The sequence below is a fragment of the Schistocerca gregaria genome, chromosome 9 (assembly GCF_023897955.1).
Source record: "Schistocerca gregaria isolate iqSchGreg1 chromosome 9, iqSchGreg1.2, whole genome shotgun sequence".
Lineage (NCBI taxonomy): Eukaryota > Metazoa > Arthropoda > Insecta > Orthoptera > Acrididae > Schistocerca > Schistocerca gregaria.
This window is the reverse complement of record NC_064928.1, coordinates 111,229,547-111,249,823: the sequence shown is the minus strand read 5'-3', so window position 1 is coordinate 111,249,823 and position 20,277 is coordinate 111,229,547. Positions and strand designations below refer to the sequence as shown.

Below are 20,277 nucleotides of genomic sequence, written 5' to 3'. Positions count from 1 at the left end.
CTGAAATCTGCCTTCAATTACTCTTGCCAAACAGATAAACCTTCCTCCATTTTTTTAAATATTCCTATTAAATTCCATATTCAGGGATGCTGCAACGGCCTTATAATCACTGATTCCCTGTTCTGCACATACAGAGTCAAAAAGTTCGGGTCTGTTTGTTATCAGTAGGTCCAAGATGTTATCTCCACGAGTCAGTTCTCTGATTAATTGCTCGTGGTAATTTTCGGATAGTGCACTCAGTATAATGTCACTCGATGCTCTGTCCCTACCACCCATCCTAAACATCTGAGTGTCCCAGTCTATATTTGGTAAATTGAAATCTCCACCTAAGACTATAACATGCTGAGAAAACTTATGTGAAATGTATTCCAAATTTTCTCTCAGTTGTTCTGCCACTAATGCTGCTGAGTCGGGAGGTCGGTAAAAGGAACCAATTATTAACCTAGCTCGGTTGTTGAGTGTAACCTCCACCCATAATAATTCACAGGAACTATCCACTTCTACTTCACTACAGGATAAACTACTACTAACAGCGACGAACACTCCACCACCAGTTGCAGTCACTCACAAATAAAACATTCGTGTTGGAAGCACTACTCCAGTAGGCACTAAACATAGACATAATTTGCATTACTGAACATTGGCTATGAAATGACGAAGTAAAATTAACCTCAATCTCAGGATATAGATTAGCAAGTCGTTTTAGCCGAGAGTTTTCCAAACATGGTGGCTCTGCTATCTTTGTGAAAGAACAAATAAAGTTCTGTGATGTCAGTAAAAGTTATATTGACTCAACTGAAAAAGACTTTGAACTTTCCGTTACCAAACTGCCAGAGCTAATTTTCATAGTTATTAACATATATAGAGCACCAAGTGGAGACCTGTCAGTCTTCATGAATAAACTAGTTCTGCTGAGCAGGATCAGTACACTAAATATGAAGATAGTGCTTTGTGGGGATTTCAGTATTGAATTTTCAAAAGACAGCAGCACCAGATATGCTTTGATAAATATGACCAACACATTCAATATGATCCCCACAATACACTGTCCAACAAGATTAACAGAATGCACAAATTCCATTATTGACCAAATATTCATCTCAGAAACAACTTACAGATTCACAAGCAGAGTACTGAGCATGGGTTATAGTGATCACAAGGCAAAGCTGCTGTGTATAGAAATGCCAACAAGTAGTAGCAGTTCCGGAAAAGTTGTTGAAAAAAGAACCTTTTCTGAAGATAACATTAGAATTTTTAATCTCTTACTAGTGAAGGAAAACTGGGAAAACATTGCCACTCAGAACAATGTTGATAGCATGTACATGAGTTTTCAGAGCATCTTTCTTCACTGTTTTAATATAGCATTTCCAAAAGTGGTAAAAACAGTAAAACCTAACAATAACAAGCAATGGGTAACTAAAGGCATAAAAATTTCCAGTGAGAGAAACAGATTTGTGCAGTAATCTTGTAAGAAATATAGAGTAACCCAAGAATTTGCAGATTATTCAAAAGCCTACAAAAGAATCTACGGTAAAGTAGTCAAAGAGGAAAAAATTATGTGGAATGATAATTTGATAAGAAAATCATCTAACAAAATGAGATCCATGTGGAAAGTTATAAAGAAACAAACTTGTAGTTCAGCGCCAAAGAAAAAGTATGTATCATTAACACTAGAAGGCTCAAAAGTCACAGACCCAAATTCAGTTGTGGAAAAATTCAATGAATACTTCACCTCATGAGCTGAAGACCTCATTCAAGTACACTGTCAAGGACCAGTACCAAGGTTCTCCAGCAAGTCAGTGGTCTTGACTGCTTTTATGTATGTGTATGAAACAAACCCCAATGAAATTATAAGTAAAATTAAACATTAAGCAATAAAATGTAAAGTGGTTTTGATGAAGTGCCCGATTTCATATTAAAAGAATGTGCTCACCACATAGCAAACCCCTTGGCAAAAATTTTCAACCTCTCTTTACAAACTGGTTTATTTCCAGACATTTTTTAAACAGCAAAAGTTTCACCACTGCTAAAAACAGGTTCTTCTGAAAAAAATATCAAACTACTGACCCATGTCACAGTTAAGTTCCTTCTCAAAAATTCTAGAAAAACTCTTCTATGATAGGCTTTTAATTTTCATAAATAGATATGCACCTCTTACAGTAAAACAACATGTTTTTAGAAAGTCTAAGTCGACACAGACAGCAATTTTCGAATTCTTAGACTGCATTTTAAAATCCCTTGATCAACATAAATTAGCTGCAGGTATTTTTCTAGATCTATCAAAAGTCTTTGACGTCATGGACCATAACATTCTGCTCGAAAAATTAGAAAGACGAGGAGTAAGAGGTGTAGCACATAGCTGGTTGTGTTCATACTTAAAAAATCGCAGGTAGAAAGTATCACTTCAGTATGAATTCAACAACATGAATAAAACAAGAAACAACTCCTTTCTTTCTAGGGAATTACCAATAAAATATGGTGTACCACAGGGTTCATTCTTAGGTCCACTACTCCTCTTGATTTATGTGGACGACTTAGTTGAATATATGAGTCCCACAAAAACTATCCTGTTTGCCGAAGACACCAGCATATTGCTCACTGGATCCAGTCCAGATACTTTGTGGTCCACAGCAGAAAGTTCTATGAAAAGACTTTCTGAGTGGTTCCCAAAAAACAAACTCATTATAAAAACTGAAAAAACTGTGTGTGTTGATTTTCACTTAATTGCTCCAACTAATCAAATGTCTATTCAAGCCCAATTAAAAAATGATCCCCTAGAAAACTTAAATGTCACAAAATTCTTGGGTCTTTGGATTCAGCAAGACAAAGTCGGATACACATATAAATAACTTGTGTAGAAAGCTATCATCTGTGTGCTATGGCCTAAGAATTTTAAAGGCTACAACAAGCAAAACAACAGTATTACAGGCATACTATGCACAGTTCCACTCACTAATCCGATATGGGATCATTTTCTGGGGATTCTCAACTCACAGTGTAAAGGTTTTTTTGAATGCAAAAGAGAGCTTTAAGAATAATCTGTGGCCTTAAAAAGATGAAGTCCTGCAAATCCCATTTTACTGAGCTTGGTGTTCTAAATGTTGCAAGTTTATTCATTTATGAAACTATCTTGTTCACTAGGGACTACCTCCTGAAAAAAGGCAAACTGCTACAGAACAAAAATGTACACAACTATAGTACCAGAAGGGAGTCAAATATACATCAAAAATATCAGAAAACAACCACCTATCCAAGGAGCATAATTAACATTGGTGTAATACTACACAATAAGATACCAGAGGAAATAAAAAATACTACTCATTCAATATTTAAAGCTAAACTAAAGGCATTTCTAATAAAGTACTGTTTCTATTCTGTCAGAGAACTTCTGAATAAGTAACAAAATTAATTGTAATAGGTATGTAATTTTAATTTGCCTGCTATTTTGCTAATACTATGCATTATTGTTAACTTATCTTTGACCTGTCCAATATCAATTGTACAATTTGTGCTATATGATAAAACTGGACCAATAAAAAATCAATCAATCAATTTAGAGGTAGGTGTGAACACACAATAAATGTCATCTTTGACAGTGCAGCAGCAATTCAATTAAAAATGTTAAAGTTAAACAGCAGACAAATATTAAGAGAACAAGGCAAAAAAACATTGATGCTAATCTTTAAACATTGTCGAGGGAGAGGGAGAGGGAGAGGGAATGCACAAAACCTTCCATGTATATGAGTGTTGTAAGAAGATTGCACTCTACCAGGATGTCAGCCCCCATCTGCAAAGGGTCTCATTACGCAAGATGAAGCAATGGGCCAAAGTGTGTCTGACAAGGAAATGGTGGTCTCTGGCTGAGATGAACACGAGAAACACCACAAAGTCATGATCTACTTGATGACAGGCTGTTTGTCATAGGTAGCAGCAGCCCACAATCAAGTTATTACTTGAGCTTTTCAGCACAGCAGCTCATGTGGCTGGTTTCGGGTTTTCTCAAATAAAACCACTCACCCTGCTATCACTTTAAAGAGATCATGGCCACTTGGCTACTGGTTGGAGTACCTGCACATATTTACCCACCCTCAATGACAGAAAATGCTCAACCATGTCACAATGCTTGAAGACCACTCCATTGCTAGTACTGAAGTCCCCACGCCCATGTTTATTACCTAAAGCACAACTGTATGGGGAGGAAGAACACAGCATGTTGTCTCACATAGATAGTCATTGACAGAACTTCAGGGAAGTGTGTTAGGACCCTACAGTCAAGACAGTATAAGAAGATCCCCGACACCTCGAAGCACAGTTGCCAGCTTTCAACTGTGAAGCACAGATAGCTGCAGGCAAAAACAATAGCTTCTATAGGGGCTGTGACAACACTCAGTTGTTGAAGTAAATGAGTGAAGCTGCCGTGCCCAGCCCACTGTTACTGTCAGAGATCAACATATGCCAACTCAACTGTAGTTGTTCATTTTGTAAATTCCTGACCTGATGCATTTATCTATTGTGGAATAATATCTGAAAAAGCTGCACAATTATTCACAGAGTTCTTGACAAGATTTCAGAGTGGTCCAAAGATTAGCAGCTTGCTTTAAATGTTCAGAAAAGTAAGCTTGTGAACTTTACAAAATGAGAAAACATAGTATCATATGACTACAGTACCAACATGTCACAAATGGTATCAGTCAACTCATATAAATATCTGGCTGTAAGGTTTTGTAAGGGTATGAAATGGAACACTCATAGAAGCTGTCATACATGAAGCAGATGGCAGATTTTAGTTCACTGGTCAGATACTAGAAAAATCCTATCAGTCTACAAAGGAGATAGTTCACCTGTGTGACCCACCCTACAATACAGCTTAAGTCTGTGGTAACTGTACTATATAGGACAAACAGGAGATATTAAATGTATACACTGAAGGACACTGTCATAGAGATGCTAAAAAAATGCACCTGATAGACACTTTAAGATACATGCAAACTATCTATGGTAGTATTATTACTAAGTTTCAAGAAGCAAAATTAACTGAGGAATAAACTAAAGCCCCATACATATCACTCCTTCAGGGATCACAGTGACAAGATGAGGCTAATAACAGTGCACACAGAGCTCTTCAAGTAACCATTCTTGCCACACTCCACTCCAGAATAGAATGGGAAGAAACCTGAACAACTGGTTTATTAGCAAGCCGCCGCTCCCCCCCCCCCCCCCCCCCCCCCCCTCCGTTGTGCAGTTCACAGATATTTGCAGAGTATGTAGGGACTTCAGAAAGCAAGTTAGACATGTTATCCCAAGCTAAAATCAATGCACAATAAGAGTGATGCGTTCTCAAAAGTGAGTACGGGTTCCAGGTTTCCCGGAGACACATTTCTGTTGTGGTGCATCACAGTGTTGGAGAAATAGTGTGGAAACTGGCAATGTGCCCAAAAATTGAAGCATTATTCTTGTGGGAAAATGTCTAACTTGCTCACAGATTCACCATGAAATGCTGGCAGTCTAAGGACCAAGTGCAAATCACAGCCACACAAATGTGGGTGATGCTCACTGGGAAGTCCAAATCTCGTACTGTGTGATCTCCATCTTTTCAGCAAGCTGACAGAACATCTGAGGGAGGAGATTTTCCAATGACACGGATGCTCACAACACAGTTCTTGAATGGATCCATAACAGAGTAGCAGATTTTTACTGTCAAGGATTTGAACAACTGGTAGAACATTCTGAGTGCTGTTTAAAGACACTTGTTGACTATATTGAAAGGTAGTGTCATGTACATTTGTCACTTTGAACTGCAGTGTAGTGTAGCACTCAATAGCAGTTACTTGGTGTGCCACTATAATGTGTAACTTTTTGACGTACCCTCGTACACGTAGTCAAGAGAGTTATGCATTGTCTGGGAAGGAAGGGGATGGGGGAGAGCCACCTATACAGGTGCACAGTTGTACGTACGCATTCACACACGTACAAAATACTATGAATTTTCTGACAGGAGGTTTTAAAATATTCTGGTTCCTTACCTTCTGGGAATATGTTCCACACCTTCAAAACTCCAACAAGGTTATTGATGTCTGAATCTATTCCTTCTGCCACACCGGGATACTGTATTTTCATGGCAACCTCTGTCCCATCTGGCAGTCGAGCCAAGTGAACCTGTCCGATAGACGCTGCAGCAAATGGCCGTTCTTCAAATTCCTGCAGCCGTGACCGCCAGTCAGCCCCGAGTTCCCGTGACAGGACTCTCTGTGCAGAAACCAGAACAAAAGAAACTTTAACATTTTCTATATTCAAGAATAACAGATGAATTATGACAGGATGTATATGCAGACAAGGAAAAAAAATTCCTGGATTTCCTGGAACTGTAAAACTTATCAATCCTTCGAACGGATAAGGTTTTATACACCGGCATAGAACTACCCAGCACTTAAGAAAACGAAATCCAGAAGAAGAAGAAGGGGGCAAAAATAAAAAAAAAATATGTTTCCTAAAGATCTTTGACATGCAGCAACATGTACGCTGAATAATCTCATATTATGATACGCTTACATATTTTCATATGTCATGTGATCTCGCCAGCCAATGACAGCAGATATTCAGAGCATAGGATACGTGAAGCAGTCAGCCAGTAACAACATTCACTGTTACAAAGCATGAACACACAAACAGGAAAAGTTTAAATTAATACACACAGTGTAGCTACAAGAAAAGCTATACTTTCACATACTTTTGTGTTACAGTTTAAGATACATCACACAAACATGGCAATACAGTTTTAAAATAATGACATAAATGTCTGATCTTCTGGGCTCAAAATTCTTCTAAGTGGCTGGTCCTCAAACTGTTAATTTTTATATGAGAGTCAAACACCTTGTGATTTAGGAAATTCATTGGACATTTTTACACGTAACATAATTCATCTCACTTAAAAGGAATTGGAAGTAAAACTTTTCAAACCACCACCTGCAATATTTTCCTGTGACTTGTAATAAATAGATTCTTTTCAGCAGTTGCCAGAGAGCATTACTGCATTAGCGTTAAGTGACCTTACATTATGCCACAAAAGAAACAGGACATCATAGGATACTCATCAAGCATCAGAATTTCATAGACCATACGAAAATGCATAATTCGGCTTAAAGCACACATTCATAGGTTAATATTAACAATGAAGTAGGCCCCAACCTAATATTAAGCTTTTCAGTGTGGTTTTCAGGATGCAAACTTTCTTGTAGTACCTCACATTTGGTTCTTTATTATGGCCTAATGCCATTGTGTGGGTAGATGAAAATGGGCACTTGATATTCAGTGGACAATTGAAACTAGCGAATAGTGTGGAATGAAGCACTTCATTTCAAATAAATTGTGTTTTTCTGCAGAAAAGATTAACAAAAGCCAAATTTCTTTAGCAAACCAACAAAAATACCTTCATTTTACTGCATGGCAGTATATGCTTGACTGCCAAAAATGTGGAAATACAATAAAATCAGAAAATTGAAACTAATAAGATATTTTAGCCTTCTGTAATTACGTGAATGTACTTTAATTCACTTGATAGCTTCCGGCCACAGAAATCAGTTGTAGTTTTATGTGAGAGCTGTAAACAAAGAGGAAACAGCAGAATCACTGGCCATAAACATGAGTCACATTAAGACTACGCCCCCTCCCTGCTACTACTCAGAATGCTCTGCACATGCAAGAATCTGATCACTTGGGCATGCCAGAATTTTTTTTTGTGTAGCATCTGGCTGCTTGTTGCTACTGCTGTTGCAGCTAACAGCCAGAAGTGGGAGAAGGTACCGCTCATATGCATCTCAACTGTGTATGCGTGTGAGCCCTTTGGCAAGTGTTCAAATGAACCTAATGTAAAGAGCTGTGCCATCACATTCATCGGATTCAGTTTATTGTTATGAAGTTTTGCATAGCCTTTGTCCTAAAACCTTTGTCACATTTTGATGTTGGCAGACACTCGTGTGTGCATTGTGTTTTGTTGTTGTAAATGGTACATTTTCTTTGCAACTTAAGTTTTATTTTGGTTTTTTCCTCTTGTGTGGGTTTTATTGCTACAATGTTATTCTGCAGTATGGGATATAGTACAATTCCTTGTTAGAGTATCAGTTCTTACCAGTCAAAATTACAAAAATTTGACTGAAAACTAAAACAATGAAAAATGCATGTGTTTTTGCTGGTTTTCTCCTGGGTGAAAAAATTCCCACATTTTTTTTACAGATTTCCTGGTTCTCCCTGGGCATATACACCATGTATGAGCATCATGACTAGAATTATGAATTTATCTTCACTGACAGTTTGCATAAAAATTCTGTCACAAATCATTCAATAATTTTCCTGTAACCCACACTTTATAGCCAAGAACTATTTACTGAGCATAAAATTAGCATTCTATAATGACAGAGTAAATTGTCTATTAGTCCACAAAACCAAACAATAACAGTTTATGATCGAAATTCATATGTCTCTGAATGGTTCCTTTGTTGGGTACACACATTGTAATTTTAATACTAAACAGCCATCCAAATAAAGTTTTACAGCAGTGGAACTTACACACTCACCAAATAGATGCACTACACAGAAATGTACATCATCTCATGGAGTGAAGATAATGGACCCAACACTACAGTCCAGTAACAACAGGAAAGGACAGCAGCCCCTATCCAAACACTAACCCAATCCAGTCCAGGTAATCTGCAGTACAAATGGGCCATGACGTTGTGAGGGATCTGCTTGTAGCTGCATGTAGAAAATATGTAGGACCTAACAGAAAAAAAGGTCGCGTCCAGAAACAGCGCATTAGCAACGAAAGATGTGCAGAATGTGTTTAAAAACAAGCTGATGTCAAAGTTGATGCCATGCTGAAAATGTGCAAGAAAATAACTTTCAGAAGGAAGACATTGAAGAAATGTTTGCTAGAAGCACTGTCATTTGTTCAAATGATTCCTTGGATAGTGTGTCTTCAGAACAGGACAACTAAACAGCAATAAATAGCAGTAAATTTCTTTTTCTTATTCCTTCCCCTTCAAAAGGCTGTAAAAGGAATTCTCTCTTTCTGGTTCTTTTTTTTCTGTTATTTTGCCTTTCCTCTCCCTCTCCACCAAACATTTATCAATATGAAGTGCATCAACTGAGAGACACACTGCCTGTGGCGGACGTTAGTCGGGGTTATTTGTGGACAGCAGAAGACCCATTTTCTGCTGTGTACTGAAGTTATAGCTAACATACAAATCTATGGAATCCATATAGGTCCACACACTGTACCAACTGTATTCGCAATAAATTTTGCAAACAGTATCCACATATGCTGCTAAACTTACTTATACAACTGTATTACAGTGCCACACATAATTCAGGAGGTACGACACCAGGAACACTGAGATGTGTGAAAAAATGTCGCATCCTACAGTCAAGTCAACTTAAGGAAATCCATGACCTAGCAGAACTTTTGACAGCTTTCAACTACAAAGTGCACACAGATTTAGGCAAAAACAATAGCCACCCTCAGAGCTACAAAGAGGTGTTGCCACAGGCATTTACAAAATTGCATCATAGACACGTGATGCAAATGAATGTATACATTTGTACATTGTGCATATTTCTTTGTAGATCTGTCTCATAATCTCAAAAATGTTGTCAAGTATATGAAAATGATTTTCTTATATATTATACTAAAAACTTTTTGTTTAGATTTATAATAGAAAATTTGCAAAATGGATGACCGCACAATGCCAGTTTTTTCAGATAGTATTTTAAAATGAAAAGACTGGCATTTCACTATAATGTATTCTAAAAAAATTTTCTTGTCATACAGGGGTTGCTTGCGACTGTAAAATCTTTGTTGCAATGTGGTACTAGCTAATCTTGGGTATCTTATAATTTTCTTGTGAGTGCCTTATAATACAGAGTGCACACATATACCAGACAGCATTGTCTGAAAGTTGCTACTCACCATACAGCGGAGGTGCCGAATCAGAGACAGGAAAAACAAAAAAAATACTCTCACAATTAAAGCTTTTGGCCATTAAGGCCTTCGTCAACAAGGCACGCACTCTCTCTCTCTCTCTCTCTCTCTCTCTCTCTCTCTCTCTCTCTCTCACATTACGCAAACGCAACTCACGTACACAAAATACAGAAAGCAGGGAAGAGGAGGAGATGGACAGAGAAAGGGGAGAAGAAAATGGACAGAGGGAGAGGGAGAAGAAGATGGATACAGACAGGGGGAGGTGGGGGTTGACAAAGAAAGGGGACAGAAGGGGACGTGTGCAACATATGTGACGGACATGTGTATAGGTGAAGCACCAGGTAAAAAGCTACTGAAGATTTAAGTTTTTCCTCCCTAACAACTTCTATACCACAGATGACTAAAATAAAGCAGTAAATCGCAAATCTGTAAATGGACAGCAATTAGCTAAATACTGATTTTTGTAATTTTGTGTGTATGTACAAATGTAGAAACTAACAACCAACAACAGACAATATTTGTGGCGTGCCATCTCTGCCAGAAACTTTTGAAGTATTATTTACGAACCAAGGGGAATTACTGACTACTATACACATCCCGATGTGTGATATTACCAATTGGTGGAACACTGTTACAATTTTAATCCTCTCGACGCGCCATTACCTCTACTTGCCACGTAGGCATGAAATCTGCTGACTGCCGCACCCTCTCGAATGCAGCCTGCAGACCAGGACTGATAGTGTTGCTGTCCTGTATGCTGAGGATCTGGCCAATCTTCAGTGCTGCTCCTGCACACACAGTAGCCGAGGAGACAGTCAGACGATTATCATTACATATGTTAAGTGGTTGAAATGGTTAAGGATGGGTGGAATTGGAAAACCGAAGAAAAGAGTTAGGGCACACAATTACAAGTGTGGTTATACGGGAGCACACTAACCGACAACTGACATTTTTTTGAAGTGTCGATTGGAGTAAACATTGTAAATAAGCAACATTGACAGGCAACTGCTACCACTGCAATGCACATGCTAATAACAAACTGTGACAGTTGGCTTTGTAGATAAGTTTTTATCTGCTAAAGATACATATTAGTCACCAAACAACATAATATAAAAGAGGCTAATTATTAACATAAACGAAAATGGCTGTAACCAAATCAAATAGGGCAGTGCTAAGGAAATGAGACTGGGAAATGAGATACTGAAAGTAATAGATGAGTTCTGTTATTTGGGCAGCAAAATAACTGATGATGGCTGCAGTAATGCGGGTGTAAAATGCAGACTTACAATAACTAGAAAAGAATTCACAAAAGAGTAATTTCCTAACATACATTTCAGTGATAGGAAGTGATTTTGAAAGGTATTTGTATGGAGCATAGCCTTGTACAAAAGTGAAACATGGACAACAAGTAGTTCAGACAAGAAGAGAATAGAAGCATTGAAAATTTCATGGTACAGGAGAATGCTGTAGATTAGATGAGAAGATGAGGTAATTAATGAGGAAGTGATTTCTACTTCATTAGGAACCACAACCATAACATACCTTTTGAATGAAATTGCCACCATTTGATCGTAAGTTTTTTAACATTCATTTATTTCACACTATCAAAATTTTGGCTTTACAGCCAATATGAAGTGCAAAGTCATTATACATCCAGTATGTCTGACTGACACAACATTGTCAAAATGTTACAACATATATTCCAGTTGTTGCACAATAAGATCTGAGTGTGAATTAGGAACAGATATTAAAGCTGACATTACACACAGCAGACAGACCTTGCGGACTTTAGCACTGTCAGCAATGTCTTGTTCTTCCAATTTCTCTAATTTCTTCAGTTTTGATCTGCAGTTCATAACCAGTATTATTGTCACGGTCCACATCTACCGCAGAAAATGTTTTGGAATTTAAACTCTCATCTGAAAATCTGTGTCTTGCCATTACACAAACCTCTGGCATCTCCAGGTCTCTTGCACGTGTACAATCTTCTTCCATGCCTCATAAACCAAGTTTCCCATTCCATGTTCTCTAACTGTTTTTCTTACTCTTCATTGTCCTACTATTGAATTCCAGTCTCCCATCAAAACTAAATTTTCATATCCTTTAACTATGTGAATAGTGTCTTCTATCTGACCATACACTGCTTCAGTCTCTTCAACATCTGCAGAGCTAGTATGCACATAAATTTTTACTACTATTTTCATATTCACTATTAGATCTACTCTACACACACTGTTTTTTTATTCATAGCCCGGTACTTTCGTGACTCAAAGTCACGTTCTTCCTGCAACTCCACTTTACTAACTCCCAATACATTTAATTTCAACCTACCCATTTCCCCTTTTAAAATATCTACCCTATCTATCCAGCTACAACATTTCCAAACTCCAACCAATAGAACACCAGTTTTGTTTTTTTCCCCAAGGACAATATCCCCCTAAGCAGTCTCCATCTGGATACTGGAAAAGGGGACTATTTTAGGTCCGAAATATTTTACCCAAGATGATGCCATCATCATTAAGTTATGTAGTAGAGATGCAATCTCTAGGGAAAAATATCAGCTGTAGTTTCCAGTTTCTTTCAGATGTTCATCGTATTAATAAAAAAAGGCCATTTTGGCTAAATGTTAGAGGGCCAGATCAATCAATCATTCAGATTTTTGCCCCTGCAGCTACTGAGGAGGCTGCTACCCCCTTCAGGAACCTCCCATTTATCTGGGCTCTCCACAAGTACACCTCCACTACGTGGCACCGACAGTACAGTTATCTGTATTTTTGAGGTACACGAGCCACACCACCTAAGCAAAGCAAGGTCCACAGTTCGTACTTCATTGTATCAGTAAAGTCAGAATGTCCGTACTTGTATTATGTAAAGCATTCTGTTTAAATGGCAGTACCACATGTTCATTAAATCTTAGGTCACATTCTGCACATTCCACAACAAAGAGAAGCACCCAGGGATAAGGAACAAGTCACAGAATGTGACTAAGTATGCTGTAGCTCATACCCACCTCTAACTTTGCACAGTGTGTTGACGATCCTCTGGGCATTGGCCTCTGACAGCAGGACATTGTCCAGCGTCCCACCCCTGTCCCTGTCCGTGCCCCCGACACCCAGCGTGCGGCGCGTTACCTCGGCCACTGCCCCCATTCCCAGGCCAGCCGCCAGACTGCCGAAGCTCACCAACCGCCCCACACGAGACGAGGGGACACGCCGAGCGCGGGCCATCTCACTGAGCTGCAACAGAATTTTGTTCTGGAGAACTTTAAGCCAAAAAGACACAAAGCTACACATAAAGTTTGCAAGTACAAATTTCCTATAATCAGTTAGGTGTTACACTGATGATCTTTATAGTATAATTGGATAGATTAAAATATTCACTCATCAAGTGGTGGCAGAAGAAAACACACATAAAGGTACTGAAATTTGCAAGCTTTCAGAGCCAGTGGCGCCTTCTTATTGCAGAAGGGTTGAAAGAAATGGATAGGTAGGTTGTAGGTTTAGGAAATGGGGAGGGTTCGGGAAAGTCACCTGGGAGGGGGGGGGGGGGGGGGGGAGGAGACTTATCAGACTATTAACAGAGGTACAAGCGTATGAAACACAATACCCGAAAGAACTTGCCCCCCTTCTAACAGCCGTGTACCGCAGGTCTCTAGAGGAACGGAGGGTTCCAAATGATTGGAAAAGAGCACAGGTAGTCCCAGTTTCAAGAAAGGTCTTCGAGCAGATGCGCAAAACTATAGACCTATATCTCTGACGTCGATCTGTTGTAGAATTATGGAACATGTTTTTTGCTCGAGTATCATGTCGTTTTTGGAAACCCAGAATCTACTCTGTAGGAATCAACATGGATTCCGGAAACAGCGATCGTGTGAGACCCAAATCGCTTTATTTGTTCGTGAGACCCAGAAAATATTAGATACAGGCTCCGAGGTAGATGCTATTTTTCTTGACTCCCGGAAGGCGTTCGATACAGTTCCGCATTGTTGCCTGATAAACAAAGTAAGAGCCTACGGAATATCAGACCAGCTTTGTGGCTGGATTGAAGAGTTTTTAGCAAACAGAACAGACACAATGAACAAAACACACAAACACACACACAGAATTACTAGCTTTCGCAACCGATGGTTGCTTCTTCAGGAAGGAGAGGGAAAGACGAAAGGATGTGGGTTTTAAGGGAGAGGGTAAGGAGTCATTCCAATCCCGGGAGCGGAAAGACAGGGGGAAAAAAAGGACAGATGTACACTCGCGTGCGCGCACGCACATGCACACGCACACGCACACACACACACACACACACACACACACACACACACACACACACACACACACACATATATATTTAAAGGCAAAGAGTAAGGGCAGAGATGTCAGTCGAGGCGGAAGTACAGAGGCAAAGAAGTTGTTGAAAGACAGGTGAGGTATGAGCGGCGGCAACTTTAAATTAGCGGAGGTTGAGGCCTGGCGGATATCGAGAAGAGAGGATATACTGAAGGGCGAGTTCCCATCTCCGGAGTTCGGATGGGTTGGTGTTGGTGGGAAGTATCCAGATAACTCAGACAGTGTAACACTGTGCCAAGATGTGCTGGCCGTGCACCAAGGCATGTTTAGCCACAGGGTGATCCTCATTACCAACAAACACTGTCTGCCTGTGTCCATTCATGCAAATGGACAGTTTGTTGCTGGTCATTCCCACATAGAAAGCGTCACAGTGCAGGCAGGTCAGTTGAGAAAATCATGTGAGTGCTTTCACACGTGGCTCTCTCTTTGATCGTGTATACCTTCCGGGTTACAGGACTGGAGTAGGTGGTGGTGGGAGGGTGCATAGGACAGGTTTTACACCGGGGGCAGTTGAAAGAGTAGGAGCCAGAGGGTAAGGAAGGTGGTTTGGGGATTTCATAGGGATGAACCAAGAGGTTACGAAGGTTAGGTGGACGGCGGAAAGACACTCTTGGTGGAGTGGGGAGGATTTCATGAAGGATGGATCACATTTCGGGGCAGGATTTTAGGAAGTCGTATCCCTGCTGGAGAGCCACATTCAAGGTCTGATCCAGTCCCAGGAAGTATCCTGTCACAAGTGGGGCACTTTTGGGGTTCTTCTGTGAGAGGTTCTGGGTTTGAGGGGATGAGGAAGTGGCTCTGGTTATCTGCTTCTGTACCAGGTCGGGAGGGTAGTTGCAGGATGCGAAAGCTGTTTTCTGGTTGTTGGTGTAATGGTCCAGGGATTCAGGACTGTAGCAGATTTGTTTGCCACGAAGGCCTAGGCTGTAGGGAAGGGACCGTTTGATATGGAATGGGTGGCAGCTGTCATAATGGAGGTACTGTTGCTTGTTGGTGGGTTTGATGTGGACGGATGTGTGAAGCTGGCCATTGGACAGATGGAGGTCAACGTCTAGGAAAGTGGCATGGGATTTGGAGTAGGACCAGGTGAATCTGATGGAACCAAAGGAGTTGAGGTTGGAGAGGTAATTCTGGAGTTGTTCTTCACTGTGAGTCCAGATCATGAAGATGTCATCAATAAATCTGTACCAAACTTTGGGTTGGCAGGCTTGGGTAACCAAGAAGGCTTCCTCTACGCGACCCATAAATAGGTTGGCATACGAGGGGGCCATCCTGGTACCCATGGCTGTTCCCTTTAATTGTTGGTATGTCTGGCCTTCAAAAGTGAAGAAGTTGTGGGTCAGGATGAAGCTGGCTAAGGTGACGAGGAAAGAGGTTTTAGGTAGGGTGGCAGGTGATCGGCATGAAAGGAAGTGCTCCATTGCAGCGAGGCCCTGGACGTGCGGGATATTCGTGTATAGGGAAGTGGCATCAATGGTTACAAGGATGGTTTCCGGGGGTAACAGACTGGGTACGGATTCCAGGCGTTCGAGAAAGTGGTTGGCGTCTTTGATGAAGGATGGGAGACTGCATGTAATGGGTTGAAGGTGTTGATCCACGTAGGCACAGATACGTTCTGTGGGGGCTTGGTAACCAGCTACAATGGGGCGGCCAGGATGTTTGGGTTTGTGAATTTTAGGAAGTAGGTAGAAGGTAGGAGCGCGAGGTGTCGGTGGGGTCAGGAGTTTGATGGAGTCAGGTGAAAGGTTTTGTAGGGGGCCTAAGGTTCTGAGGATTCCTTGAAGCTCCGCCTGGACATCAGGAATGGGATTACCTTGGCAAACTTAGTATGTAGAGTTGTCTGAAAGCTGACGCAGTCCCTCAGCCACATACTCCCGACGATCAAGTACCACGGTCGTGGAACCCTTGTCAGCCGGAAGAATGATGATGGATCGGTCAGCTTTCAGATCACGGATAGCGTGGGCTTCGGCTGTGGTGATGTTGGGAGTAGGATTAAGGTTTTTCAAGAAAGATTGAGAGGCAAGGCTGGAAGTGAGAAATTCCTGGAAGGTTTGGAGAGGGTGATTTTGAGGAAGAGGAGGTGGGTCCCGCTGTGATGGAGGACGGAACTGTTGCAGGCAAAGTTCAATTTGGATAGTGTCTTGGGGAGTTGGATCATTAGGAGTGGGATCAGGATTATTTTTCTTCGTGGCAAAGTGATATTTCCAGCAGAGACTACGAGTGTAGGACAGTAAATCTTTGACAAGGGCAGTTTGGTTGAACCTAGGAGTGGGGCTGAAGGTGAGGCCTTTGGATAGGACAGAGGTTTCGGATTGGGAGAGGGGTTTGGAGGAAAGGTTAACTACTGAATTGGGGTGTTGTGGTTCCAGATTGTGTTGACTAGAATTTTGAGGTGTTGGGGGGAGTGGAGCTGGAAGTGGGAGATTGAGTAGATGGGAGAGACTGGGTCTGTGTGCAATGAGAGGAGGTTGAGGTTTGTTGGAAAGGTTGTGGAGGGTGAGTTATATATATATAAATAAAAAATAGAAAGAAACTTCCACATGGGAAAAACACACTAAAAACAAGGATTCCAAGACTCACCAAGCGGGAAAGTGCCGGCAGACAGGCACAATGAACAAAACACACAAACACACACACAGAATAACTAGCTTTCGCAACCGATGGTTGCTTCTTCAGGAAAGAGGGAAGGAGAGGGAAAGACGAAGGGATGTGGGTTTTAAGGGAGAGGGTAAGGAGTCATTCCAATCTCGGGAGCGGAAAGACTTCCCTTAGGGGGAAAAAAGAACAGGTGTACACTCGCACACACACACACATATCCATCTGCACATACACAGAGACAAGATATATATATATATATATATATATATATATATATATATATATATATATATATATATATATATATATAGAAAGAAACTTCCACATGGGAAAAATATATTAAAAACAAAGATTCTAAGACTTACCAAGGGGGAAAGCGCCGGTAGATAGGCACAATGAATAAAACACACAAACACACACACAGAATTTCGAGCTTTCGCAACCGGCGGCTGCTTCGTCAGGAAAGAGGGAAGGAAAAGGAAAGATGAAAGGATGTGGGTTTTAAGGGAGACGGTAAGGAGTCATTCCAATCCCGGGAGCGGGAGCGGAAAGACTTACCTTAGGGGGAAAAAAAAGGATAGGTATATACTCGCGCGCGCTCACACACACACACACACACACACACACACACACACACACACACACACACACACACAAGCAGACATATTTAAAGGCAAAGAGTAAGAGCAGAGATGTCCTCCTGTGTGTGTGTTTGTGTGTTTTATTCATTGTGCCTATCAAACGGCGCTTTCCCGCTTGGTAAGTCTTAGAATCTTTGCGGATGATGCTGTAGTATACAGAGAAGTTGCAGAATTAGAAAATTGTAGCGAAATGCAGGAAGATCTGCAGCGGATAGGCACTTGGTGCAGGGAGTGGCAACTGACCCTTAACATAGACAAATGTAATGTATTGCGAATACACAGAAAGAAGGATCCTTTATTGTATGATTATATGATAGCGGAACAAATGCTGGTAGCAGTTCCTTCTATAAAATATCTGGGAGTATGCGTGCGGAAAAATTTGAAGTGGAATGATCATATAAAATTAATTGTTGGTAAGGCGGGTACCAGGTTGAGATTCATTGGGAGAGTCCTTAGAAAATGTAGTCCATCAACAAAAGAGGTGGCTTACGAAACACTCGTTCAACCTATACTTGAGTATTGCTCATCAGTGCGGGATCCGTACCAGATCGGGTTGACGGAGGAGATAGAGAAGATCCAAAGAAGAGCGGCGCGTTTCGTCACAGGGTTATTTGGTAACCGTGATAGCGTTACGGAGATGTTTAACAAACTCAAGTGGCAGACTCTGCAAGAAAGGCACTCTGCATCGCGGTGTAACTTGCTCGCCAGGTTTCGAGAGGGTGCGTTTCAGGATGAGGTATCAAATACATTGCTTCCCCGTACTTATACCTCCCGTGGAGATCATGAATGTAAAATTAGAGAGATTAGAGCGCGCACGGAGGCTTTCAGACAGTCATTCTTCCTGCGAACCATACGTGACTGGAACAGGAAAGGGAGGTAATGACAGTGGCACGTAAAGTGCCCTCCGCCACACACCGTTGAGTGGCTTGCGGAGTATAAATGTAAATGTAGATGTAGATGTAGATGAATATGATACAAGATGACTTAGACAAAATTTCTACTATGTGTGATGGTTGGAGGACAGGATGAAAAGGAAAGACTGGTTGTTGGGAATTGATGATCTTTACCTATACAAAGCTTAAATTCTAATACACAAGGTATGTCCCCAAAGTAAGCTCCGTCTGAATTTTTTCCGCAGCTGCATTATAATCACACTTTGATGCATGTGGCGCAGTCTCTGACTCCAGGTGAAGGAGATTACATGAGTTTTCTTTATTATTTATGCTGTAAAGTGCATATTTAGAATGGTGAAATATGCTGATAACACTATTGCTTGAGAGACTAGATCTGTACTTCGTTTTCTGAATGCAAAGGACACTAAACCAGTCAATATTCCATCAACAGATCTGCTGCGAGACTAATGAGGAAAATGCAGTGAGGGATTTAGTGGTAAGTAGATGGACCCAATGGTTCGATGAAGGACGTAATTGAGTGCACAATGATGAACGATGTGGACATTCATGTTTGATTAATGAGGAACCAGTCAGTGCAGTTGAAGAACTAAAAGGAAAAGTTTACAGTAACCAATCTGCCTAAGAACTTTCCGCAAATTTCAAGATCGCTTCTTCATGAAATTGTTGATTAAAAAACTGAATTTTTGAAAACTATGTACTCTTTGGGTGTCAACATCTCCTGCAGAGCAACATAAAAGAATAGCATCTTGGGATTGCACTCAGCTTTCTGACATGTTACAACAAAAATAGTGATGAGTTTTTGAGCAAAGCAATGGGGATGAGACTTGGGTCACTTATGAAAATCCTCATTAGAAACAACAATCAGTAATGACTATGCCCAAGCAAAACTTAACACCTCAATAATGTAGGTGCAGAGTTTTCTACTGATGCATTTTTAATGTAAGCTGAAATGATGCAAATGTTTATCGTAAGACAATTATGAAAGTGTGAAGCCCAACATAGAACAAGCGTCGCAGAAAGCTCACAAGCAGTATTGTTTTGATTCATGACAAAGTCTGACCTCACCTTGCAAACAAGACATGACAAGAAACTTCCTGGGTGATTAAAACTGTGTACCAACTCAAGACTTGAACTTGGGACCTTTGCCTTTCGCGGACAAGTGCTCTGCTGACTAAGCTACCAAAGCACAACTCACAACCTGTCCTCACAACTTTGCTTCAGCCGGTATGTCATCTCCCACCTTTCAAACTTCACAGATGCTCTCCTGTGAAACCTGGAAGAGTAGCACTCCCAGGAGAAAGGGTGTTGTGGAGGCAGCACAGCTACAGCATGGGGGATGTTTTCATAATAAAATGTTCACTCTGCAGTGATGTGTGAGGATGGGTCGTGAGTCTTGCTTGGTTAGCTTAGTAGGTAGAACACTTGCCTGCAAGAGGCAAAGGTCCCGAGTTCGAGTCTTGGTCCAGCACACAGTTTTAATCTGCCAGGAAGTTTCTTATTACCCTCACACTCCACTGGAGAGAAAAAATTTCTTTCTGAAGACATGATAACTCTTACAGGACTGACTGGAGCCAGTGTGACTGCTCTTCACACAGCATTAGCCTCGTTCCTATTGACTTCAGTCTCATTTTGGAGCTGTAAGCATTTGTTGGTGGTAAAACATTCAATGGCAATGATGAGCTTAAACAACATGGTAGCTCATGGTTCACATTCTACAAGGAAATCATAGAAAAACTTGTACTACAGTATAAGAAGTGCCTACAAAATGGAGGGAGCTATGTAGAAAGATAAGTTTCCAATTGGTAGTTTTG

General features: G+C 40.7%; 1 protein-coding gene across 1 annotated transcript in view; it reads right to left on the bottom strand.

Annotated features, from left to right (window-relative positions):
• The window catches only part of LOC126291690 (atypical kinase COQ8B, mitochondrial), a 120,046-nt gene that overhangs the window by 52,766 nt on the left and 47,003 nt on the right, over nucleotides 1-20,277 (bottom strand). The window contains exons 5-7 of the mRNA XM_049985315.1: nucleotides 12,984-13,209; nucleotides 10,637-10,761; nucleotides 6,024-6,246 (exon numbers count right to left, since the gene is read on the bottom strand). Of these exons, the coding sequence (XP_049841272.1) occupies nucleotides 6,024-6,246; nucleotides 10,637-10,761; nucleotides 12,984-13,209 (574 nt within the window). The remainder of the gene's footprint in view (nucleotides 1-6,023; nucleotides 6,247-10,636; nucleotides 10,762-12,983; nucleotides 13,210-20,277) is intronic.